Source organism: Schistocerca nitens, chromosome 7 (assembly GCF_023898315.1).
Source record: "Schistocerca nitens isolate TAMUIC-IGC-003100 chromosome 7, iqSchNite1.1, whole genome shotgun sequence".
Lineage (NCBI taxonomy): Eukaryota > Metazoa > Arthropoda > Insecta > Orthoptera > Acrididae > Schistocerca > Schistocerca nitens.
In genome coordinates this window covers 633,621,858-633,647,136 of record NC_064620.1, presented here as the reverse complement: position 1 = coordinate 633,647,136, position 25,279 = coordinate 633,621,858, and the positions used below count along the sequence as shown (strand labels likewise).

Sequence of the window (25,279 nt, the reverse complement as noted above, 5' to 3'; positions counted from 1 at the left end):
CTCATCCACAAATTTTTGGGCCTATTCCAGAGTTTGCTGTGCATCGTCAAGTTGATGCTCTGTTTGACATTTCGTTACGTTATGTCCTTCAATTCTCTAGCATAATCTCAAGTTATGCAACCATCCATTGCTTCCCTTGAAATCACTGTAATCTATGTCACATGCATAATGTAGTAGGCAACTATCGTGCATATATTCTAAATTGTATCGAGCATCCTTGATGTGCACAACCTCCAGTTTTTGTAACAAGTGCGCATTGTCCTACTTCAAATATCTGAAATTTTTCCTATGCACTACATGGTCATATTGCTGTGGACTTATTCAAAATCTGTTCATAATTGTTTTTTACTATACTGTGGATGATCTCCTGTACATAATTGTGTTTAGTGCTGGTTCTTCAGACAACGATTGCTCTTTACTGTGTTTCACTGCAGGCGGGATTTGTGGCACCCTGCAGCCATGGCAGCTGGGTGGCAAAATTCATAGCATCGTGTATTGCATTTCCATTCACATATGAAATGTCTCTCTACAGTATACAACAATTTGTGCAGCAAGGGAGGGGAAATGACCATATGGGAATTAAGGACAGATGTTGGTAAGGTCACTACAGCCATGTCCAATTCTTTTCTGCAGTGTGATAAAGCCTGTAGGGGCAGAAAAAAACTGGTGGACACTTTTTTGGCTCTGTTCTGTAAAGATTCCCAGCAGTCTCGGCTGGCAAACAGCATTGAAAATGCCATAACCTCTAGGAAATGGCAGAGTTTCTTATGAATAGCCTGATACACAGCAAACCTATATTATATAATGATTGATAAATCCTCAGTGTTTCCCTTTCACTTGGTAATGCTAAGTACGCTGTTTAGCAAACAATTATCTCTAGCCATGTTAGAGCCAAGATTCCAGTAGGGAGCAAGTGCAGCTGAGTTAGTAATCACTGTCTACATGTTTACCATATTAGAGCAGTGTGTGTCACTTTCACTATTTACACAATAACCAATTGCAAGTAATAAGTCAGATTTACATATCTGGGTTTCAACTAAAACACAGCCTCTGCAGAATATATTCTGAAGAAAATTCCCTCCAGTACTAGATGTTGCTGACCTGATACTTTTTCCATTGTGTAACACACTGTGGTAGAAATATACCTTACATTTCTTGTTTAGATTTTGTCTGTTGCTTGGATTTAATGGCCACGTGCCTGAGGGTGTGTGAGATATAGAGAGATTACTTTACTTTTTGTGCATTTGTTTTTATACAATTCCTGTAATGACGTAATTTAGAATTAAAGTTTTCTGCATTGTATTAATCATTGTGCATTTCAGTTGTCTGGCAGAATAAACATTCACAGTAACTAGACATAATTGTCAATCTCTAATCTTGTTTACTGTTGCCAAGTTATCTAAGATATAGAAACAACTGAACACTATCCCAATGTGTCTCACATGATCTCAAGATACTTATCACATTTAAAATTTATTACTGTTCATATTTGTTTAAAAAGGTTTTGTGGTATTATTAATAGAAATTTCCAGTAATATATTTCTGGGAAAGAGCTGCATGAGCATTACCTTAAAAATGAATACATAAGTCTGCTGTGATGCTACATATTTCCAACCCTGAGTCACCGGGAGCACATCCATCACAGTCAAATGTGCTCCACAGAGGGAGACAGTAGGTTATTAATTTAATTCTTGTCCCGGGCAGTTGCGTGGTGGGCAGCTGGTGTACATATCCCGGCTGGGAGGTGCGCCGGCTGTGAACACGAGTGCCGCAGGGTCTTTGCTGTCGGATGGCGCATGGCACCACGTGCGGCTGTGCGCACAGCGGCGCGCGCTCTCACTGCAACTGGATGGGGCGCGGGCAGGCGACGAGCTGGACGCGGCCGGGGTGCACGACTTCCTGGACCCCGATCTGACTGCACTCTCGTTAGGCGGTGCACCGCCACACCTGCTGCCCGGAGCCCCAGGTCGGTTCTCTGTTTCACAGTATGTGAATAATTTGTATTATTTTATGTTGAGATTATTTGTGCAGAAAACTGTCTCTTATTCACTTATATTTACAGTATATCTCCATGAGGGTGTGACACTCTGAAATTTTTGAAACTGTCTTGTTTACAAGGTGTATTTCCTGCAAAATGCTGTTGTGGTAAATTTTTGATGCAATTGGCAGATTACAACAAAAATTAAATCCTTAATCTTTTTAATGGGCCAGATAGTGTCAAAATAGTGCACGATGCACTGCAGAGTGACAGATTCTTTCTGTCAACCATCCCCTAGGCTGTGGCTAAGTATAGTGCTACTCCTGCTGGGTATGCGGGAAACTGCAGTGAGGTTTGGAAGTGGGAGAGAGTGACTGGCAGAATTGAAACTGAGATGGCAGTTCATGAGACTTACCCAAATTGCTCAGTCAGTAAAAACATTGCCTAAAAAAGGTGTAGTTTTGAGTAATACCATGGTCTACAAAAAGATTTTAATCTGCCACGATGTTTCATATTCAGTATTGTTTTATAGGTTTACTGTTATGTCTCCTTACCGGGAGACCCATCAAATTTGTGTGGAAAACAGGCAAACTGAATGTAGTACAGCAAGTGAGATATGGGTGTATCATTTGATTTAGTCTGCAAATGCCTAGCAGGAGTTATACAAAGTTACTTGGCAGAATACAGATGATCTTTCAGTTGTGACTCTTTGTAGAGCAATCGTCAACAGCTGACAATTCTAATGTCCCACATTGTGTGTCTGTAATAATTAATGTGAGCTTGAGTTACAATTAATTATACTGTTTCCAGGGGTACAGAGACTTTTCCATCATTTGGCACAGAAAAGATCATTAGCACCTGGTGCAGTGACTGGTTGATGATTCTCAATGTAAATTAACATTACGTGTTACATTTAAATAGGAAGAATGGCTGCATATTAGTTTAGCATCAAATACTGTGCCAAAAAATGCAACAACTGTTGCACTTAATACAATACTGGAAAGCTCTGAGTGAAATACAAACAATGGAAGGAGTAAAGGTAAACACTCACAACACTGTTGTGGCACTGAACAGTAGATACGCACATAAACAGGACTGAAAACGTTGCTGAGCTTTTGCCCAGAGCCCTTCTTCATAGGGCACAAGTACAAAACACGCAAATAAACGTGTCTGCATTATTGTGGATGACTATGTTGTTTTGTCACTGCAACTGAACTGTGGTGAATGAACAGAGAAAGGGAGCAGGAAGGGCTGGGAGCAGGAAGCAGCAAGGGAACTGGGCTGGAATGTGGCTGCATGTGGCAGCAGTGAACTGGGACGGTGAGTGGGAACAGGATGAGGGGGACTGAGGTGACAGGGTATGGGGCTTGCGAGAGATTAGAGCCACGAGGATTATGAGAGTGAAGGATGTGTTTCCCATCAAGGAATGTGGCAGTTGCAGAACATTGAACTGAAATGCAGAGCATTATTTTTCAAAATTTATGCCATTGGAAACTACCACACCTGTGGCAGATGACAAAAGTATTATGATTAATCCTCTTGGAGAAAATGCAATGGCTGATATTGTTAACAATATTTTTCATGTCGTTATATATTAGTCCGAGAGTTTTTCATCAGTTATTTGGTGGTCCTCTCAAAATGAACTTGCCCTTAATTTTGACCAAAAACTGTCTATGCAGATTTTTACACAGATCTTTGGAAGGAGTGGCTAATAATGTGCAATTTTTTAATTCTTTTGAATTGATAGAAATTGTAGATAAAAGGACTCGTCGAATACCCTTGCACCGGAGTAGAGTAACTCACTCAGAACTGTAGGTGGGGAGGCAAAGTAAGTGGAAATGATTCTTCTGTCTTTGTGCTGGTGGGCTAAACTGCAGTTTGAACTGGTTATCGACAAAGATTGTTAAGGAGTAAAAGCACTGAGAAATAAGTATAAGAATTCTAATATCATTGAAGAGGCCTGTACAAGATGTTTGGTTATCTGCAGATTTATGCTTCCTTGTTTTGATAAGCACTGTGGTTACTTGAACTAAATTCCAATAGAAGGTAGTTCTTTAAGACAACAAGAAGTGAAAGGATGCACAACAAGCCCACAACCTGATTTTTGAAGGCAAGAGAACACAAGCGCAAAGCATCAATTTTGCTTACCCATTGTTTACCCATTTTATCTTGTTACCTAGCTGGAGATTAAGGGAATGTACACATATTGCTTTGTTTAAAGTATGATTAGTCATGTATATTTGTGGTACCAGCACATCATTTTTATTTATTTGAAATTGCACATTATGAGTCTTTAAGCATTCTCACTTTAGTTTTATGATATGGTGCATGGACATTTGCTCACCAAAAACACAGGAACTTGATCAAGCCATGCTGATTTTTAATTGGTGTGGTCTCTCTTTGACATTGTATGAGGAAAAACGTCATTGTCCTTACCACTTTATTTTTTATAGATGTTATGCCTATTTTGGAAGTTTTGTTAACTTCACTTTAAAACTGAATAAACAACCCATTTGAAAATTTGCCTTTTTGTGAATCACCGCGTATCAAACCACTGATCTCTATTTTCGTTTGACTCAAATTTCTTGTCTTATAATAAATCAGACTGCTTTACTTTCTCATATGTGTCTTATTTTGTTTAATGAGGTACATATTTTTCAGTACATTATGCTAAAATGGTCCAAACAATGTAGGTAACTTTGACACTTATGCATCTACTTTTTTCTGTTTACAACAATTCCCAGCCTTGAATTGCTAACTCCTTTGAGATAAATAATCTTTTAGAATAATTTTTTACTGGTGTGCACTTTAGTGGCTATTTTATGCTTGTGTTTACATTTATCATGTGAGAGAAAAAAATGTAAAACACAAGACCTTTACTGATGATGTTTATTCATAACAGAAACTTACCAGTGATAAAATATTATACAAACTGTAGATAAGTTTTTTTCAAGTTTTTTCTTCACCCATAGAGTCTGATGTGGTTTTCTGTCATAGCTTGCAATACTATTCAGTGTCTGCTGTGGCCAGAAATATTTACTCTCAAAATTAAGTCTAAGGATGATTATGTAAAAATATCAAACATTTTCAGTATACAGGAAGAGTGAATTTATCTAAATAAATGAATTTATCTAAATAAATGTTTGTTCCTGCTCCACAGATTTTGAGGGTTGCCTGGCCAACTTCACCATCAACGACGAGTTGCAGCCACTTAACGGCTCAGGGAGCATCCTGCCTGATGTTGTGTGGCATGGTGCCGTCACGCCCGGCTGCACGGGGCCTGCCGGCCTCGCCACCACCGCCACTCCCGACCCACTCAGCATCGGCATCACGCTCGTCATCGTATTCTTCGTTGTACTGCTCGTCGCTATTCTCGTCAGCTTTGTCGTGTTCCGGCTTCGGCGCCAGAAAAAGGAGAAAGGTGGCGGTGTGAGTGGTGGCGGCATTGTGGGCAAACAGAATGGCGGTGCAACGTTAGTATCAGGAGGTGGTGGACCCGGAGGAGGGGGTAACGATGGCAGTGGTGGTGGATGTGGTGTGCTAGGTGGACGTGGATTGTCTGCAGCAGAAACTGCTGCCTTTCTTGGTGAAACGGGTGAAGTGCTTAGGCCACATCACCTCGTCGGACCTGAGCTTATTGCCAAGAAATACAAGGTGAGCTTACAATTTTAGTGTCTCGTAAGAAGATGCATGTTCTTTTGATAATGTCTTTCATGGTACATTGTTAGCTGTTTCAAGTGGAAGATATACTTTGTTAGTGCTCCACAACTTTTACTGTTTTTAAGGGAATAACTGGTGATATAGTGTTCAGTTTTGGTGGACTTGCATAGAAAGTGTAATTTGATCACCTATGTGCAAAAATCCATGCACCTGACATGTTTACCTGCCTGTGTAAGTTGACTATAAACAGTGTAGGAAAAGATAGGTTGCTACTTACAGTAAAGATAACATGCTAATTAGCAGACAGGCAGAATTAAAAGACACTTATCGTAAACTTCCAGCCACAGCCTTCGTTGAAAAAAGAGAAACACACACCATTCACTCACACGAGCAAGCACACCTCACACACACATGACCACCAACTCCTGCAGTTTGGGTGGTTGTCGTTACAGTAAGTAGCGCTCTATCTTATCCTACAGTGTTTTTATTCCTACCTGGAGTTCCAATTACATAAGCTGGCTGCTGCCTTTCCCTTTGTGTGTAAGCAATACCAAGTGTGTCAGATAAATTCATTTTGAAATTCTAAACTCTAATATTTCACATACAAATTAAACATTCAGTCTGTGTCATTTCCTCTCTATCTTCCATAATTATATCAAAGTTCTTCATCATAATCCTCTGGAACAGTTATCCACATGTGGCAGAATCTGCTTGGAACACAAGCCTTTCCCTCCTTGTGTTCTTCCCACTACCTCCCCCCTCTTTCTCGCTACTCTGGCCCAATCTTCTCTTTTCTTCTGGATGCTCCCATCCAGTTCTTGCAGCTATTTGTCCCATGGCCCTTGCCCTCCATCATCATCTGCTTCTTGCTAGTTATAATCATTTCCTCCGTTCTCTTCAATTGCCCTTACAATATTAGTCTTCTTTTCTTTACTTCTCTTTAAGCAGTTCCTCAAGTGTTGTCTCCCTAACCATTTTATTTCTCATATTTTTCCATTTTAGTTGCACCTATCTGACTTCTCAGAAACTTCATCTGCAGGTCTATCTTTTTGTTATGACCATCTCAAACATCTTTGCATTAAATTTTAGGCCATGTTCTTACACAACTTCATCCCAGACATCTTCATTGTTCACAAATATAAAACGATTTGTCAGCAAAAATGATTGCTGCCATTCTGTTTCCAATTTCTCTTGCCACTTGTCATTATATCATCCGCCACCATTATGAAAAGTAATGGAGGTAGTGTACCAAAACATTTGTGTGTCATTTTATATTGTGCATTTTTTTATATTTATGAATAGAGGACAAAAGTCGTACTATATCATCATTTGTAAAACTACATTTATGCTCTCAAAATAGTTTTGGTTATAATATCCACTTTTAGAAAAACATTCCCCCTAATTTCATTGCATGTATGTGAGTTTAGTAATATAGCCATTAGAAGTTTTAGATGTTTATTATTGTTCTGCGTGATGTGTTTCTTAAGAAATCATTGTTTCTGAGCTCAGTTGTGTATTCTACAAATTTAGGCGGCAATGTCTTGTTCAGAAATTGATTTCCCCTTAATTTCGATGTAGATGTTTAGGGATTACTGCAAAATTTCCACCTTTTTGTGCTTGTTGATAATTTTTTTCTAAGAAAATGTTTGAAAGTTTACAATAATGCCGTAAGCAGCTCTTATGAAGTTGATTGCTGTGATATAATATTGCATTCTCTCTATATTATTACTGCCATGTCATGTTCCAGTTTGTTTTCCTCTTCAACAGCAGTTCACATTGTATGCATTCGTCATTAATTTTTGCTATTTTTTGAGGTTGTTATGGGTATCTTCTGTTAGTTAATATACGCTTGAGAAAACAAATTAATCAATAAGCTTCAGGCAGTCACAAAATTTTATCCCAGGTTGTTCTTTTCGTAGAACACAAACCATTCTCTTAGGTATTGTAGCATCCATTCTTAAAGGGAACTTCTAATCTCAAATACCCATTGTAGTGGGTTGATGGCAGCACACCTATTTCTTATAATAACAATAGCTAAAATAGCCTCAGACTGCAAAGATGATTTTATAACTTTTATGATCAATTCCGAGACTTCAGGAGATGTCTTTAGATGTACCTTTGAGCACATCTAAATTATGTTAATTATTAACTTCTCAGGTTGCAGCAGGCTGTCAACCAAATTGCAAGTGCACATGCTCACGTCCACAACACCACATGAAATGACTCCAAATCCTTTTTGCGTTATAAACAGACTATGAGATTAAAAGAGAATCAGTGAAGTTCAAGTTATTTATTTTCTATTTAAAAGAATATTTGCACCAGTCACATAGCAGACCCACTGTGAAGACTTAGCAAGCATGAGGTGTGCTAGTTGCTGTTTGTAAACAGTTGGAAACTGTCCTGACTGCCATCAAGTGATGCAAAGCTACTGTTACAAGAGTCACATACGGGAGATACTAAAAGTACCTCAAGTACTATCCTTTCCTGTTTATACGTTTCTTTCCAGTTCCATCCCCCTCACAAACAGGTTTCAAGTTCTGCCTCGTTCTAAAACTGATGAGCCAGTGTTACCTGCTGTTAGCCATGTCAAGAAGAAGTAAAGTCAAATGGATTGGAATGTATCACATGGTGAACATGGGGGGACATGGCAGCAAGAAAATGGAATGATCATCATGATCTACTCAGTGCATATTCCTGGGGACCTCGTTCATGTGCACTGAAGAGGCTGCACAGAAGCCATTACGGGAACAGTTTGCAGTTAGCTGCAAATTGTGGTACACATTGTAACTAACAGTTTCAGTCATCTGGGCTGTGAGATCGTACTCAGATGATTCCAGCAACTGTCAGAGAAGGTTGAGAAGATCAATCTTACTTGTGGATTATGAGTCAACAACAAAATTAAATGATGAAATAATAGTGAGAATATGATGAAAAGGATACTACTCGCCATACAGTAGAGATATTGAGTTGCAGACAGACGCAACAAGAAGACTGCTAGAAAAGTAAGCTTATACCGAGAAAGCCTCCTTCAGAAGTAGACAAAACAGACACACATATGACTACTGTCTCTAGCTGCTGAGACTAAACTGAGAACAACTATCAACTGTGCATGGTGGGAGAAGTAGTCTGTGTGGTGGAGGTAAGGAGGAGGCTGGGGCAAGATGGGAGGGGGGAGGAATAGCAGGGTAGGGGTGAGGGACAGTAAAGTGTTGCTTGTGGGAGCATACAGGAATGAAGTGGGGAGAGGACAGGACAACTAGGTCCCGTCAGGATGTTAGACGGAGTGCAAGGGGATGGAGGAGGGAGCAAAAAAAGAAGAGAGTAAAATGACAGTGGGTGCATTGGTGGAACAGGAGACTGTGTAGTGCTGGAGTGGGAACAGGGAAGGGGATAGGTGGGTGAAGGACAAAGGTTGAGGCCAGAGTGTTACGGGAACATAGAATACATTGCAGGAAGCCACTTTTGCAATTTAGAAAAGTTGAAACTCTGGCAGAGTATGTAATTCAGTTGTTCCAGTCCTGAATGGTGGTCATGTTCACTACACACCTGTCTATTCCACCAATGCAGCCACAGTCATTTTACTGTTTTCGTCCCCTTCGCCTCTCCATCTAACCTCCAGACTGCACCTAGCTGCCCTACCCTCTCCCCACCCCATCCTTGTATGCTCCCACAAGCAGGACTTTACCATCCTCTACTTCTACCTTGTTATCCCTTCCCCTGCCCCAGCCTCCACCTTAGCCCCACTGCCCAGATTGCTTCTCCCATCATGTGTAGTTGCTCGCAGTCTGGCCTCGGCAGCCACAGACAGTGGCCATTTGTGAGTAAGTTGCGTTTGCATGAATATGTGTCTGTGTGTGTGTGTGTGTGTGTGTGTGTGTGTGTTGTCTTCTTCAAAAGAAGGCATTTTGGCCAAAATCTTACTTGTTTAGAAGCCTTTTTGTTGTGCCTGTCTGCGACTCAACATCTCCAGTATATGGTGAGTAGCATTGCATCCTTTTCATAATATTATGAGTCAATGGTTTAGTCAATATATCAGCAGTTTGATTTGAATTCTCATTACATTTTGGTTTGAAAATCTTTCCAATGTTTTGTTGAATGAACTTGAATCCATTATTAATATTCTCCTTACCTTGTGTTGTTCATGCATAGTTAAGTATTTTCAACATACATATGGGAGCTTATTGTCAATACACAGCTTTGCCAGTTGATTCAGGCCTTAATTTTGAAGTTCTTCTTCAAAGAGTTTTACACAACATGTATTGTCAATGAAAGAGAGAGCAGCTCGGTACTCTGCTTCAGCTGTCAAAATAGCCATAAGGCATTGCATTTGAGCATACAAAACAGTGGGTCTGCCCCATGAGAGGAGAATTCCGCTGGTTGAACATTGGAGGAGATATCACCTCCACAGTCAGAATCAGCACAGGCAATTAGTGTAAAGCCTCTGTCAGTGAACATATCAGATGTTCATAGATCCTTTTAGGTACTGAAAAATACATTTCATCATTATCCAGTGACTCACCATTGGTTTTACAATATCTGCTTACATAACAGCGAAACTGGTATCCGAGCAAGATAATATTGTGAGGTACAAATATATTCCCTGTATTTCTCAATAGGGTTCTGTTGTCTCCAGTGAGAGAGTGCTCACAAAATTTTCCTTATTTGTCACTATTCTACATTCTGTATGTGTAGCTAATAGATTTCAACTGTCAAATTTAAAAGGTCATAGGATTTTCTCTGCTTGTTTTGATTTAAAAAAAAAAATCCCCGTGAACTTATTTTAGCTTCCATGCTAAGATATGGCATTAGATTCTGAAATATCCTATCAAATGTAATTTCAGTCTAACAGTTCAACTCGTTCAAAACTTCAAATAACTAGCACGTCATCAACAAGCAGTGCTATGATGATGTTTTTGTCTTCATTAAATTAGGTGTGAAGGTCATCATCAGTTTTTCAAATCCCAATGTCATCAGAAAATTCGAGAATTTCTCATTCCATTTCTGTGGAGCTTGTTTTAGGGCATACAAACTCTACTCTGCTGTACAAACTTTATTTGCACCATCATTGCATCTGACAGGCCAGACAAACTCTTCTTTGGCTTACAAATTTTGTTTACACCATCATTTAATCTGTCAGAATGATTTGCCTGAGTCTCTTCTTGCAGATCACTTTATAATAATGCTAACTTAACATCAAAAGCTGTTATTTTCATTTGTGGCTGCAAGATTATTAAGCAGTCTAATTATTTCAGAAAATGCCACAGCGCCAAAAGTTTCTGAATACTCTATCCATTTCAGTTCCTTGAAACCCATTGCATCTTGTCTTGCTTTATAATTTTCGTCTTGCTGACACAATACTCAGTGACAAGTTAAATGTTTTCCATTCTTTGGGAGTTTTATAGGACTCAAGGTTTTCAATTTTATTTAAGATTCGAATGCATCAGATATTTCTTTGTACCAGTTTTTGACTTTGCCTTCAACTTCTGACATGCCAGACTTTGAGACATTACTGAGTTGCACAAGATCAATTTCATAGTATGCGAGTCTCATAGGCATCCAATTTTATCAGTCACATAGTTTCAGTGGTACCATTGAGGAAATCATCATACTTCCTGATTTCATTCTTGGTGCCTCTTATGAAAGTCTTGACTTTGATATATCCTCTTTATCTTAGATTTTTTAATAAAAAATGAAGTTATCAGAGACAACAGTGTATACTTCATCAGCAGGAATACAAATCATACCTGAAAAGTTTTCTTTTATTTCTTTTTAGTCTTTATATGGTTTTGATGTTCAGTTAAAACATAGCAATCACACCCCAAATGCCCGCATCTCGTGGTCGTGCAGTAGCGTTCTCGCTTCCCACGCCCGGGTTCCCGGGTTCGATTCCCGGCGGGGTCAGGGATTTTCTCTGCCTCGTGATGGCTGGGTGTTGTGTGATGTCCTTAGGTTAGTTAGGTTTAAGTAGTTCTAAGTTCTAGGGGACTGATGGCCATAGATGTTAAGTCCCATAGTGCTCAGAGCCATTTGAACCACACCCCAAATATCTCAAATTAGTAAGCTCCATTGTACAACCAAGTCTCAGTTCAGCCAGGCTTCTTCCTTTTATTGAACTCATTCCTGCATGTTTTAGTGTAAAGACTGCATATTTTATTTCTTCAGGGCACAGATTCTCATTCTGGTTCCACACACATGTAAAAAACTTCAAATTTGTCTGTAAGTCATTTAATGTAAGAATTCTGGCTTGTGGTCCCATTGTTTGACTTTAAACATTTGACTTTCTCCTCGAACTGATTTTCAACTATTTTTCATGAATGTTTCTAATTTACAAACAGTTCATCTCTTATCTTCAGAAAAGATGGGAACAGTCATCTTCAAACAACAAAAAATAACTTTCTTAAGGACGTGAGATTCATTCCACACAAGTTGACTTGAGTTATATGAGAGTGAAAAGATAATTAAACCGACACCCTAGCTGCAAACAGGCGTTTTGAGAGCATAAATCATATGTAGTTTTATGAGAGTATATTCAGTATATGTCATGTTTGTTGGATGAGATGTAGGTGTGTGTGTGTGTGTGTGTGTGTGTGTGTGTGTGTGTGTGTGTGGCCTTTTTTTTTCACTCTCTAAGTGACATTTTCATGTGCTAACTTTTCATACCATATTTTATTTGAAATTCCTGTCTTTATTTTGTTAGCCTTTTCCCGGATTTGAGAAAGTGTATTATAGTTTGTTTTTGATACACATAAAACAATTTTTGCTTTCAGTCAAAAGCCTATAATTCAGTCTCTCCAAATCCAATTCATGTAATCCAGCAACATCGCCAGTCAGCACTTTCATAGAGATCGCACAAAGTAATGTGCACCTGTGCAGCAATATGTTCTGATTCTCATCGCTGGGCGAGTCTGACTCTCTGTTTCAAAAGGACGGCCATTTTAGTTTGCTGTCGCCTGCTGAGGTGTATGCCTCAGCTTTAGAAATGGCCATCTCAGTTGTTTGTGTGCTGATTCTGTTACTCAGTACTCTAGTTAGAGGCTACTTAGTTGTTGAATTATCTATCCTACTGTCGTGACCTGCTAACCTTTTCGCTGCTACAGATGTGCTCTCTGCATTTCGTGTTGAGGGCGGCTTTTGTTATCTCTGTACTGTTTGTCAAATGCTGGTGCCTGCGCTGAGACACAGCTTTACAGCCCATTGAAACACTTACCAATGTAGTTTTTGAAAACTGTTTGGTGAAAAAATTTGATTTTTTCACGTGTGACATCCTGTTATCTTCACTCAATAAAAACTGAATTTCATTTTGTTATACATCATACATACTGCAGTGCACCAGAATAAGTAAAACGTTGCACACAATTTTAAAGATTTGGCAGAGGTAGAAACGCATTGCGTAAACTTCGTGTAAAGTCGGTTTTAGTACTTACATTGTGTTGAATGAAATGCAGATAAGCTATATAAATTTCTCTTAAAATTGAGAGCATAAATCATATCTTGTTTCGATACATATCTGTCACACACAACCATTCTTGTCCTTGTGCACTGAAAATCATGGTCATCAAACTTCATAAAGGATTCAAGGTACTGAAATGAGTTTTTTTGCAAATGATGGCACTGAAATTATTAGGTTTCATACCTGACAGACAGTGTGCACAATGAGCCCATTCACATGCTTGTGCATTGTGCTTCGTGGTCTTAACAATCATCACATCTCAAAAACATTTCAAGATATCTAAATGGATTTTTTTGCAAGTGATAGCACACATGGAGGCCCATATGTTGTACGATAAATACTCGAAACTCTTTTATTCACCGAAGCATGGGAGTAACTTGTCATAGCAGTAAGAGTTTGGTGGCTCAGGATGCATACAGATGTTCATAATACTGTAGGAGAACCCAAGTGGGACCTGGGGAAACGGCATGTTCATCATGGAGCAGCAGCAGGAAGGGCTTCGATCCAACCCTTTAATTAAGTGTGGCAAGAAAATCAGTTAATAACCATGCCAACCCTGCACACATGCATGACAAAGGCAGAAGAATAGAAGAAGAAGGAGGAGGAGAATGTCTCACCAGCATTGCATCATGTCTGGCTCCATAAGGTCACAATATAGACAGGAAGTATTAGATGCCCCAGGGCTCACTGTTAGGTCCTTTTGTTGTTGCCTTGTGTGTCAATGATATGTTGTCAGTTTTGTCCTACTGTAAATACATACATAGATGACCTTCAATAATATCCAAGTGCAAAATCGATAAACTTAAAGACAGTTGTCGAGAATTTCTATTGAGCTTTTTGTGCTATCAAAATCGGCACGTAATATATGGTCATCCCAAACACAGGTGGTCCTGGTTAACCATCTAATCTCACTACCCCAAAATTTTGGGAATCCTGACCATCTTTAATATTAAGTGGGACAAACATCAATTTCTCTTCCTTGGCAAGGAGCCTAAAAGTAATAATAGATGAAAAGGTTTCCTGGGTTGACCACAATTGCAGTGCGCAAGATAGCATCAGCACCTTCCATACCCTCCAAAAATATAAAAAAAAAATTCCCTTTATATCTGAAAAAGAAATTTGTACAAATGCTTATACTTACAATTGTTGATTATGGAGATGTTATCCTGCAAGCTACAGATGCATGTATAGGACAAAGAAGAGAAATTTGTTGACATCGAGTATAGATGTAAGTGTCAGGAAGTCGTTTCTGAAAGTATTTGTATGGAGTGTAGCCATGTATGGAAGTGAAACATGGACGATAAATAGTTTGGACAAGAAGAGAATAGAAGGTTTCAAAATGTGGTGCTACAGAAGAATGCTGAAGATTAGATGGGTAGATCACATAACTAATGAGGAGGTATTGAACAGAATTGGGGAGAAGAGGAGTTTGTGGCACAACTTGACAAGAAGAAGGGACTGGTTGGTAGCATCAAGTGATCACAAATTTAGCATTGGAGGGCATCGTGGAGGGTAAAATCATAGAGGGAGACCAAGAGATGAATACACTAAGCAGATTCAGAAGGATGTAGGTTGCAGTAAGTACTGGGAGATGAAGAAACTTGCACAGGATAGGGTAGCATGGAGAGCTGCATCAAACCAGTCTCAGGACTGAAGACCACAACAACAACAACATCCTGCAAGGTTGTTATCCGGATAACACATGATGCCTGGAACTGTTGATGAATGCCTGCATTCGATATACAAAGTGATTCAGGAGGAATGTTGCACCTCCTACAAGAGGTGTGGGAATTCTCCAACAGATGGTAGCACTGTGATGTCACACCGAGGCAACAGCTGCAAACATGCTCAGGGTTGGAGCAGTGAGCGGTTGTGAGACCATGTTGGTGTCGTGCCTGAGTTTTGTTCAGTTGAGCAAGTTCGATGTGCATTGTTTCTGTGAATACCAACATGCTGCATAATGTGACCCATGCAGAATTTGCATAAATTTTCTTTGCATAGGGGTACTGCAATGGCAGTGCCCATGCGGGTGTGACTGAATACCAGAGATCGATGAACTCCCTATGTGAGGGAATTTCCCAGGGTTTTTTCAAATGTTACATGACTCTGGAACACTACCCAGTGTACACGTAACATCAGAACATGAGGCTGTCCAGTCTGTTGAGGAAACGGATGACATTATTGCAATGGTACAACAGAGTCCCACCGCCAGTACATGGTGTATTATCCGCATTCTGAATGCTTGTAGCCACTCCATGTGCAACCCGTGCAACATCGCATCCACGTGACTCAGTAAGTGGACAACGATTTTGTTAATGGTTGGCTGCACACAGAGACATCATGCGCTACATTTACACGCAATGGTGTCATGAACACCCATAGTTCTAATAGTTCTAACACTAGGGAAACAAGATTCCAAGTTAGGTTCTCAGTGAACATCTAGTGTGTTAGGATTGATGACCTGGTGATAGGGCTTGAGTTTCTGCCAAATCACATGACACCCACACCATATGCACATTTGCTGATAGAAGACTTACCTGCACTTTCAGAAGATGTGACATTTGAGCAACAATGGCAAATGTACAGGCAACGTGGTGGATCACCAATTCACTATACCAGACAAGTATCCCAGTGTCTGTATAACACATTTCCTCAACAGTGGATTGGCCACGCCGAACCCACTAACTGACCAGCCAGGTTATAACCTAACCCCATTAGACTTCTGTTCATGGGGCTGGTTAAAGGGGGATATGTAAGTTACGAAGGTGGATATACATGAAGAACTTGTCACTCGCTTCACCGATGCTGTTGCCCATATTAAAGCCCACTGAGATAATGTTCTAAGTGCAACGCAATATACTCTCCAATGCATTGACGAGTGCATCAAGGTGGGTGGTCCTCTTGTAGGATGATCAGTCATCTGTCTCACCATTATTCTGTCCACTACAGCATTTACACAGCATTTCAGTAAATAGTATTCACACTTATCTTCATATTCATTCATTGATGTGTTTAGTCTTCAATTTGCTCCAGTTCCAGAACAATCATAAAACGGACACACATTCATAGGACTTTTTTGGTTTATTTTCACATGTAGAATCACCTCACAAATTATGTGACATTCCTCCTGATTCACCCTGTATCTGTGATGTTCAACTCTTTGACCATATTCATCATCATATACACACCTATCCAGGTAAGTGCAGACAAGCGCAGAGATTTCCATACATTGTGTCTCTTCTATTTCCATATCAATGTACACTGCCCCTCATTCTCTCCTCATCCTGATTGCTCTGGTATGAAAAATACAGCAGAAACACTCATTTCCATGAGAGCAAAGTCTTTTCTGCCCCATTCCATCTCTCAGCTGCTTTCTTGAAGTCCCTTTAAGTGTCGAGAACCTGACTCTGGAATGACCTCCCTCATTCTATTAAAGAACTGAACAACATATCCAGCATTATTAAAGCATAAGTAATTTCTGCCTTTGTCCCTGTATTCATTCATTATGCCATTGCATCATACGAGGCTTGACTAAAAAGTATCCAACCTTTGGCCAGAAAAAATATTTCGAATACCTGACGGGGTTGGGACCCTAATCCCCTTCAAAGTAGGCCCTTTGTGCTTGCACACACTTAGCCCACCAACCCTTTCACTGCTGGAAACACCTCTGGAAGTCTTCTTTTGAAATGGTGTTCAGCTCCGTCGTCGTGTTGCACATTATCTCTTCTCTACTCTCAAAATGGGATCCTTTCAGAGGCGTCTTCAATTTTGGAAACAACCAGAAGTCACAAGGAGTCTGGAAGTAGGGAGGTTGCCGAATAGCTGTAATTCCACATTTGGCCAAGAAATTTTGGATCAAGTGGGATGAATGTGCGGGGGTGTTGTCGTGATGCAGTTGCCAGTTTTTTGCCGTCCACATGTCTGGTCTTTTGCGCCGAACTGCATCACGGAGTCGCCGGAGAAAATCCTGATAGTACTCCTTTGTCACTGTTTGTCCTTCTGGTGCATATTCGTGATGTGCAATTCCACAGGCATCAAAGAAGACAGTCAGTATCAACTTGATTTTGCTTTGCACCTGCCGCACTTTCTTCGGCCTTGTAGACTCTGTATGCTTCCATTGCGATGACTGTCTTTTTGTTTCTCGGCCGTACCCGTACACCAATGACACATCTCCAGTTATCACGGTGTTCAGAAACCCACGATCAGTGTTAGTGGTGTCCAGAATGTCCTGTGCAACGTCAAAACAGAGGTCTTGGCCACAAATTTCGCAGCCACTCGGTGCATCTTCAGATCATCATGCAAAATTGCATGTACAGAATCTTTACTCACTCCAACCTATTAGGCAATCTCCTCCACAGTCAAACGACGATCTGCCGCTACCAAATTTTGCACCCTGTCAACAACAGCTGCACCCCGAGCAGTTTGGGGCGTGCCAGAACACTGGTGATTCTCTGCTGATGTGCAGCCATTTTTGAATCGGTTGAACCACTCCTTAATCTGTGTTACACCCATTGCATCTTCTCCAAACACTTGCTGAATCTAACGAATTGTTTCGCTTTGAGAATCACCAAGCTTTTGACAAAATTTGACACAGTATCTTTGCTCAACACGTTCAGTCATCTTCAGAGAATCGGTAATCCGACGAACACATTCTGTAGCACTTCACTCAGCGACTGACAGGCAGTGACTGATGTGCTGGAAGGCGGGAACAAAATTCACACATGTGCATAAAGGTCTCTTCCTTTACTGTGTACGGTGGCACTGCACTATCATCTCTAATGCACGGGAAAATCAAAGATCATATACTTCTTAGAAAGACCTCATATATTACTGTATTTCCTGATGACACAAAATGAGCCATGCTGTTAAAAGTTTTTTGACATCTTCTGTCAGTCCCATCTGGTGAGGTCTCCATACAGTGCAACAATGGTTTGGAGGAGGAAGGACAAGCTTGGTAGCCCCGCAAGTTGCTCATTTGCCTGTGCTCCTACCTGGTGCAATCTACCTAAATTTCTTTCTCTCTGAACTCACTTCTGTACACCTAAAATACATTTTGTATCTGTCACTTTCACTGTTATTATTATTATTATTATTATTTCTACTACTACTACTTCTACTACTACTACCGCCACTATAGTGGCAGTAGTAGCAGTACACTGTGCTGTCACATTAATGTGATCACCTATCAGAAGCCTGAATAACCACCTATCGCAGTGCGAGACATGCAAGAAGAGAGTCAGTCAGATTCTAGAAGGTACTTACGGGGATGTGGAGCCATGCAGACTTCATCATAGATACAAGGTGATTCAGGAGGAATGTCACATAATTTGTGAGGGGATTCTACATGTGAGATGTTACGGAGATGATAGATAAACTCCAGTGGAAGACTCTGCGGGAGAGATGCTCAGTAGCCCGGTACGGGCTTTTGTTAAAGTTTCGAGAACATACCTTCACCGAAGAGTCAAGCAGTATATTGCTCCCTCCTACGTATATCTCGCGAAGAGACCATGAGGATAAAATCAGAGAGATTAGAGCCCACGCAGAAGCATACCGACAATCCTTCTTTCCACGAACGATACGAGACTGGAATAGAAGGGAGAACCGATAGAGGTACTCAGGGTATCCTCTGCCACACACCGTCAGGTGGCTTGTGGAGTATGGATGTAGATGTAGATGTAGATGAAAATAAATCGAAAAAGTCCTGTGAACATGTGTCCAATTTTCAATCCTTACAGAACTAGAGCGGGTTGAGACTACACTCATCCATGAATGATTATGAAGACAACTATGCCGTAGCATGTTACACTAGGTTTCTCAGTTGAGTATCCATGGTGCAAACAGCCCAAATGATGTGACCCCACAGGTTCTCAATTGGGTTTAAATCTGGAGAGTTTGGTCGCCAGGGGAGTATGGTCAACTCATCCTGGAGCTCTTTGAACCACAAAAATATGAGCTTACGGAGTATCGGAGCAGACCTGTGATTGGATTCGAGGCTTTCTTGCAGATAGAACTCAACACACCGCTCTTAACAGAACTAAAGCGACAGAGGTAAAGGTAATATCTGGGGTACCCCAGGTAAATGTGACAGGACCGTTGCTGTGCACAATATATATAAATGATCTAGTAGAAAGCGTTGGATGCTCTTTAAGGCTCTTCGTAGACGATGCAGTGGTCTATACTAAAGCAGTAACTCCAGAAGATAGTAAGAATTTACAGAACGCCCTGCAGAGAATGTTGCAGGCTCTGGCAGTTGACCCTGAATGTAAATAAATGTAACGAAAGATGTGGCTTATAAGGTGCAAGTTTGCCCGATTCTTGAATATTGTTCATGTATCTGGAATCCCTATCAGGAAGGACTGATAGTAGAGATAGAGAAGATCCAATGAAGAGCACTGCATTTCATCACGGGATTGTTTATCTGGCGAGAGACTGTTATGGAGATGCTAAACAAACTCCACTGGCAGACGTTACAAGAGAGACGTTGTGCATCATGGAGAGATTTACTATTGAAATTTCATGACAGCACTTTTCAGGAGGAGTCAGACAACATATTGCTTCCCCCACATACACCTTGTGTATTGACCACGAGGAGAAAATGCGAGAAATTAGAGACAATACAGAGGATTACCGACAATCATTCTTCCCACACACTATTCTCGATTGGAACAGGGTTGGAGGGATCAGATATGGATACCGAAAGTATCCTCCACCACACACCATTAGATATGATGTAGATGTATACACTGCAAGAGCTGTGGGACAGGTTGTAGTGACCTGCTGGTAGATGCCATTGTGCCGAGGAAAAAGAAACTCCGTGCAGGGGTGCACATGGTCCCCAAGGATAGGTGTATACTTGTGTTGATCCAGTGTGCCTTCCAGAGTACCCTGAAAACATTCCCCGGACCATAACAATCCCTCCTGGTTACAGAGTCTTTGCTTTGCTTTGGAACGTTTCACGCCATAGGTGCCAGCAGCCATCTGTCCGATGGAGCATAAAACTGATTCATATAGAAAGGCCCCCTGTTGCCACTCAGTGAACATCCAGCTACAGTCTTGAAAGTTTCTTCAGGTTTGCTGTCAGATCTTAAAATCAGCTCGATTCAATATTTTTTCAGTCCAACTGTCACCATCTTCAGGAGAACACTGCTGATACTGCTGAGTCCCACTGAGAACAGTTCTCTCAGTATCAGCAACATTCTCCTGAAGATGGCGAACAGTGGGCTCACTGAAATATTGAATTGACTTGATTTTAGGATCTGGCAACAACTCGAAGAAACTTTCAAGACTTATTACACCGGGAAAGCATACAAAGTCACGTCCAGTTCCAGTATTGGCATGCAAACTCTAGACTTGGTTGCAGATGGACAGCAGTCAGCATGGGTGCACAAACCAGTTTACCAACTTAGCCATTTCAGAAATGCTTCCACTCTTGGCCCAAAAGCCAATGATTGTACTCTTCTCGCTGTCAGATGAATTGCTCCATTTCTGCATTACAATAGTGATTGCATTGTTTTCCCTATCTTTTGACATATTCTATATCTCCTCCACTGCTAGTGCTACCACATACCATCTGTGAGTAGTTATCGCACACCGAGATTGAATATAGGTGATGGTCCCATTAGTGTGACTGGACCGTGTAGTAGTAACCCTAGCACTAAGTTTATTAGTTCTTAGTCAGTACTACTTATTCACTTTATCTGTACATCCATTTAAATATGTTCTAATTTTACTAACAGTATTTTATTACTATTTGCCGTATTAAATTTAGCATTATTTCTTAAGTAACTCTGATGTAGAAAAAGTAATGTTTGTGTGAAACCCGTATCTGATGTAAAGAGGCCTGCAGACCCTGATTAAGTTAAATAAGCAAATAAAATAAAATAAAATTTTGTTAAAATACCCCGGGAAATTGCTTTTGTCTCATTTCGTACAATAATGATTTGCCTGGCAATATTAATTGAATCGTCAGGCTTCTTTTCCAGATGATTGAGTTGTAATGAAGTTCTGTGTGAAGAAAGCTGCACAAATATTCAGTCAGATGTGGATAAACATTAGAGTGTGGCAAAGATTGTGAAGGGTGGTACAATATAGGAAGTATTCTCTGCCCTGCATTTCACAGTGGTCTGCAGAGCACCGAAGCAGATGTAGAACATCGCAAATATTGGTTCATCGGTAGGGTTCTGGGAAAATGCAGAAAGTCTACAGCAGTGGTCACCAAGCTGTGGCCCGGGTCAGGCATTTGTCTTATTCACGGTTCTCACTAGGGGACTGCGCCTACTACTTGTCACTAATTTTTTTCAGATTTATGGTATATGAAGTCTGTTCAAAAACTTCTGGAACATTCATAATTTTGTGCCAGTGGTGTGTCGGGGTGATGATGTCGGCATCCTCGCACACACCTGTGTTTAATGTGTAACTACTGGAAGTTTCATTGTTGTATGTCTGTTATTTATTTCTTAGTGCTGTATTGAGTAGAACGTTGTGTCACACTGTTTGCGAATTTTGAGGTGATAAAGTTAGAGGAGCAATGTATCTGCATTAAATTTTGTGTGAAACCCAAGAAAACCTTTATAGAGACCCACCAAATGATGCAGGAAGCCTATGGCGATGAGTGCTTAAGCCATAATCGGTGTTACAAATGGTAAACATGGTTTAAAAATGGCTGGACAGAAGTTAAAGATAACCCTCATTTAGAACGCCCTTCGATGTCTATTGACGATGCTCACGACAGGAATGTCAATTAAATTGGGCTTGTCAATCGAAGACTGATTGTCCGAGAGATTGCAGTGGAATGTAACATTTCAATTGGATCATTTCATGAAATCCTAACACATCATCTTGTAATACATCAAATTACTGCTAACTTCGCTCCATGGCTCGTGAGTTGAAACCAGAAAGGCCTTCGCCTCACAATACATAAAGAGCTTTTAGATCATGCAATTTGTGCTCCTTAAGAGAATCATAACTGGTGACGAGACATGGGTCTACGATTATGATGTTGAGACCAAGATTCAATCTTCACAGTGTGTCGGGAAAGGTTCTCGAAAACCAAAAATAACTTGTCAGGTCAGGTCAAATGTCAATGCTATGCTGATACGTGTTTTTTTTTTTTTTTTTTTTTTTTTTTTTTTTTTTTTTTTTTCCCCCTGAAGGACTAGTTCATCATGAATTTGTGGCACAGGGACAAACTGTTACTCATTAGTAACATTGGGACTTGTTGCAATGCCTGCAATAAAATGCGAGAAGGAAATGGCCTGAAATGTGGCAAGACAATTTATGACTCTTGTTTCACGATAATGCACCTGCAAATTCATCCCTGTTGGTGCCTGACTAGCACACAGAAAAACAAATTCACTGTAGTGCATCATGCTCCATACTCTCCAGATCTGGCCCCTGTAGAGTTTTTTGTATTTCCAAAGGTGAAAAACCCATTGAAAGGACAAAGATTTGCAATGGTAGACGAGATAAAAGAAAATTCACAGATAGCGTTTCGCGTACCAAGACTGCATCCGGATGTGGAAACGGTGTTGAGGGTGATGTATAAATTGTGGATGAGAGTATTGCGAAGGAGAACGTACACAATAAGGAAAAGGTAAGCATATACAGCGACTGACCCAAAATGAAAGTGACAGACCTGGGAGCCCCAGATGATCAAGCATTTAGGGGAAAAAATTGCATTTCTGGGGCAAATGGGGTGTGACCTGAGCCCCTTATGTTAGTGTAGCATCCAGGCAGCGGTCGGCTCAGTAGAAAGCATTCAGAGCGATAATCTGAGGATCGTGGGATTGAGTCCCCCTGCAGTAAACTTTTTCGTTTTTTATTTTCAATTTTTACATTATTTACGTTCAATTCAAATTAAATAATGAACAGTATATTGTATGTATCAACATTTTTATAAAAGTCATGGAAACGAAAGATAAAACAAAACTATCAGATCGCAAATAAATTTCCAAGAAAGGATTGTAATTAAAGTGTTCATTTTGGCCTTTGAACAACCCTCAACAGCTGCAAGCAAACAATAGCTTCCTGGTGCAGGTGAAAGCAGCCTGTCGGTTGTTGGGAACATCACTACTACTGCATCAAAATCTGGGAAACGTACTTCCTCTCTCTCTCTCTCTCTATCTATCTATCTATCTATCTATCTATCTATCTATCTATCTTCTCTCCCATTTCTTTTTTTTATAGAGTAGTGAAACCTCACATGTAGGAGACCAAATTTCTTCTGTTAGTTGACCAATGAAGAGGAGAAACATATCCGCAATTATACAAAGAGATTTTTGAAGATGAAGGATTGTGACTATACAGCATTAAAGTGATTCGCCCCCTCCCAATGCACTCCACAAGTGCAACCATGCAATGGCTCTTTTTATCATCAGGTAGAGAATTTGGTCAAAAAGCTTCAAAACTACTCTTATCTCATCGCAGCAGCCAAAGGTATCACATCCCTGGAAGGCTGCATCAAAATACATCCCATTGTACATCACCAGATATCTTCACAATACATCCCATTGTACATCACCAGATATCCTCTTCAATATTTGTTGAAATGATTAGTTACATGTGGTTTGCTCCTGAGCTGCATGCTGAGAGAGAGAACCTTTTATGAATGTAAACCAAGTTTGTTTTTCTGTGGAATAAAATAACTATATAATTGTAAAAATGTCATGTATGCAGTGCGTGCAAGATGCTGAGAAAAATACTACACCCACTGTCTTCATGATGAATGTCACCTCAGCTTCTGTAAACTACCAACGGAAATTAATAAATGTATCGAAACGTGTATACGAAGTTCTCGTGTAGGTCTTACAGTCCCTTCCTGGAAATTTATTTTCAATCCTAAATTTTCCTTTACCTCCCCTTTTGATGCTTTTGTAAGAAACAATATACAGAGCATTATTTCAGTTTATTTGCAATGTAAGTAATGTAAAAATTGAAAATGAACATAAAGAGAGAAAAAATTCCAAGTAAGGACTACCTCATGAACTTCTGATTGTTATTCTGTGCTGTTTCCGATGTGTCAACTACTGCGTGAAATCAACCGACCTGTGCCAGAAATGCTATTGTTTTCTGAACAGCCATCTGGAGCTCCCACTTTGGTCACTTTCATTTCTGGCCAAGGCCTGTATATGCCACAGGTTTGGACGAAATCAGTGGAGACGAGTAGGCGCGGTCCCCTCGTCCGCCACATTTTATAATAAGTGATATGAATATAATAGAAGGAAACATTCCACGTGGGAAAAAATATATCTAAAAACAAAGATGATGTGACTTACCAAACGAAAGCGCTGGCACGTCGATAGACACACAAACATACACACAAAATTCTAGCTTTCACAACCAACGGTTGCCTCGTCAGGAAAGAGAGTAGGAGTGGGAAAGACGAAAGGATTTGGGTTTTAAGGGAGAGGGTAAGAAGTCATTCCAATCCCGGGAGCGGAAAGACTTACCTTAGGGGGAAAAAAAGGGACGGGTATACACTTGCACACACACACACACACACACACACATATCCATCCACACATATACAGACACAAGCAGACATATACCTTTTTTCAGTCGAGGCGGAAGTGCAGAGGTAAAGATGTTGTTGAATGACAGCTGAGGTACGAGTGGTGGCAACTTGAAATTAGCAGAGATTGAGGCCTGGTGGATAACGGGAAGAGAGGATATATTGAAGTGCGAGTTCCCATCTCCGGAGTTCGGATAGGTTGGTGTTAGTGGGAAGTATCCAGATAACCCGGACGGTGTAACACTGTGCCAAGATGTGCTGGCCGTGCACCAAAGCATGTTTAGCCACAGGGTGATCCTCATTACCAACAAACACTGTCTGCCTGTGTCCATTCATGCGAATGGACAGTTTGTTGCTGGTCATTCCCACATAGAATGCGTCACAGTGTAGGCAGGTCAGTTGGTAGATCACGTGGGTGCTTTCACACGTGGCTCTGCCTTTGATCGTGTACACCTTCCGGGTTACAGGACTGGAGTAGGTGGTGGTGGGAGGGTGCACGGGACAGGTTTTACACCGGGGGTGGTTACAAGGGTAGGAGCCAGAGGGTAGGGAAGGTGGTTTGGGGATTTCATAGGGATGAATTAAGTGGTTACGAAGGTTAGGTGGACGGTGGGTTGGTGGAGTGGGGAGGATTTCATGAAGGATGGATCTCATTTCAGGGCAGGATTTGAGGAAGTCGTAT

General features: G+C 40.6%; 1 protein-coding gene across 1 annotated transcript in view; it reads left to right on the top strand.

Annotated features, from left to right (window-relative positions):
* Window positions 1-25,279, top strand: part of LOC126195803 (cadherin-related tumor suppressor-like) — a gene marked incomplete at its 5' end in the record, with an annotated part of 496,439 nt that overhangs the window by 426,928 nt on the left and 44,232 nt on the right. Inside the window, 2 exons of the mRNA XM_049934438.1 lie at window positions 1,705-1,966; window positions 5,139-5,632. Of these exons, the coding sequence (XP_049790395.1) occupies window positions 1,705-1,966; window positions 5,139-5,632 (756 nt within the window). The remainder of the gene's footprint in view (window positions 1-1,704; window positions 1,967-5,138; window positions 5,633-25,279) is intronic.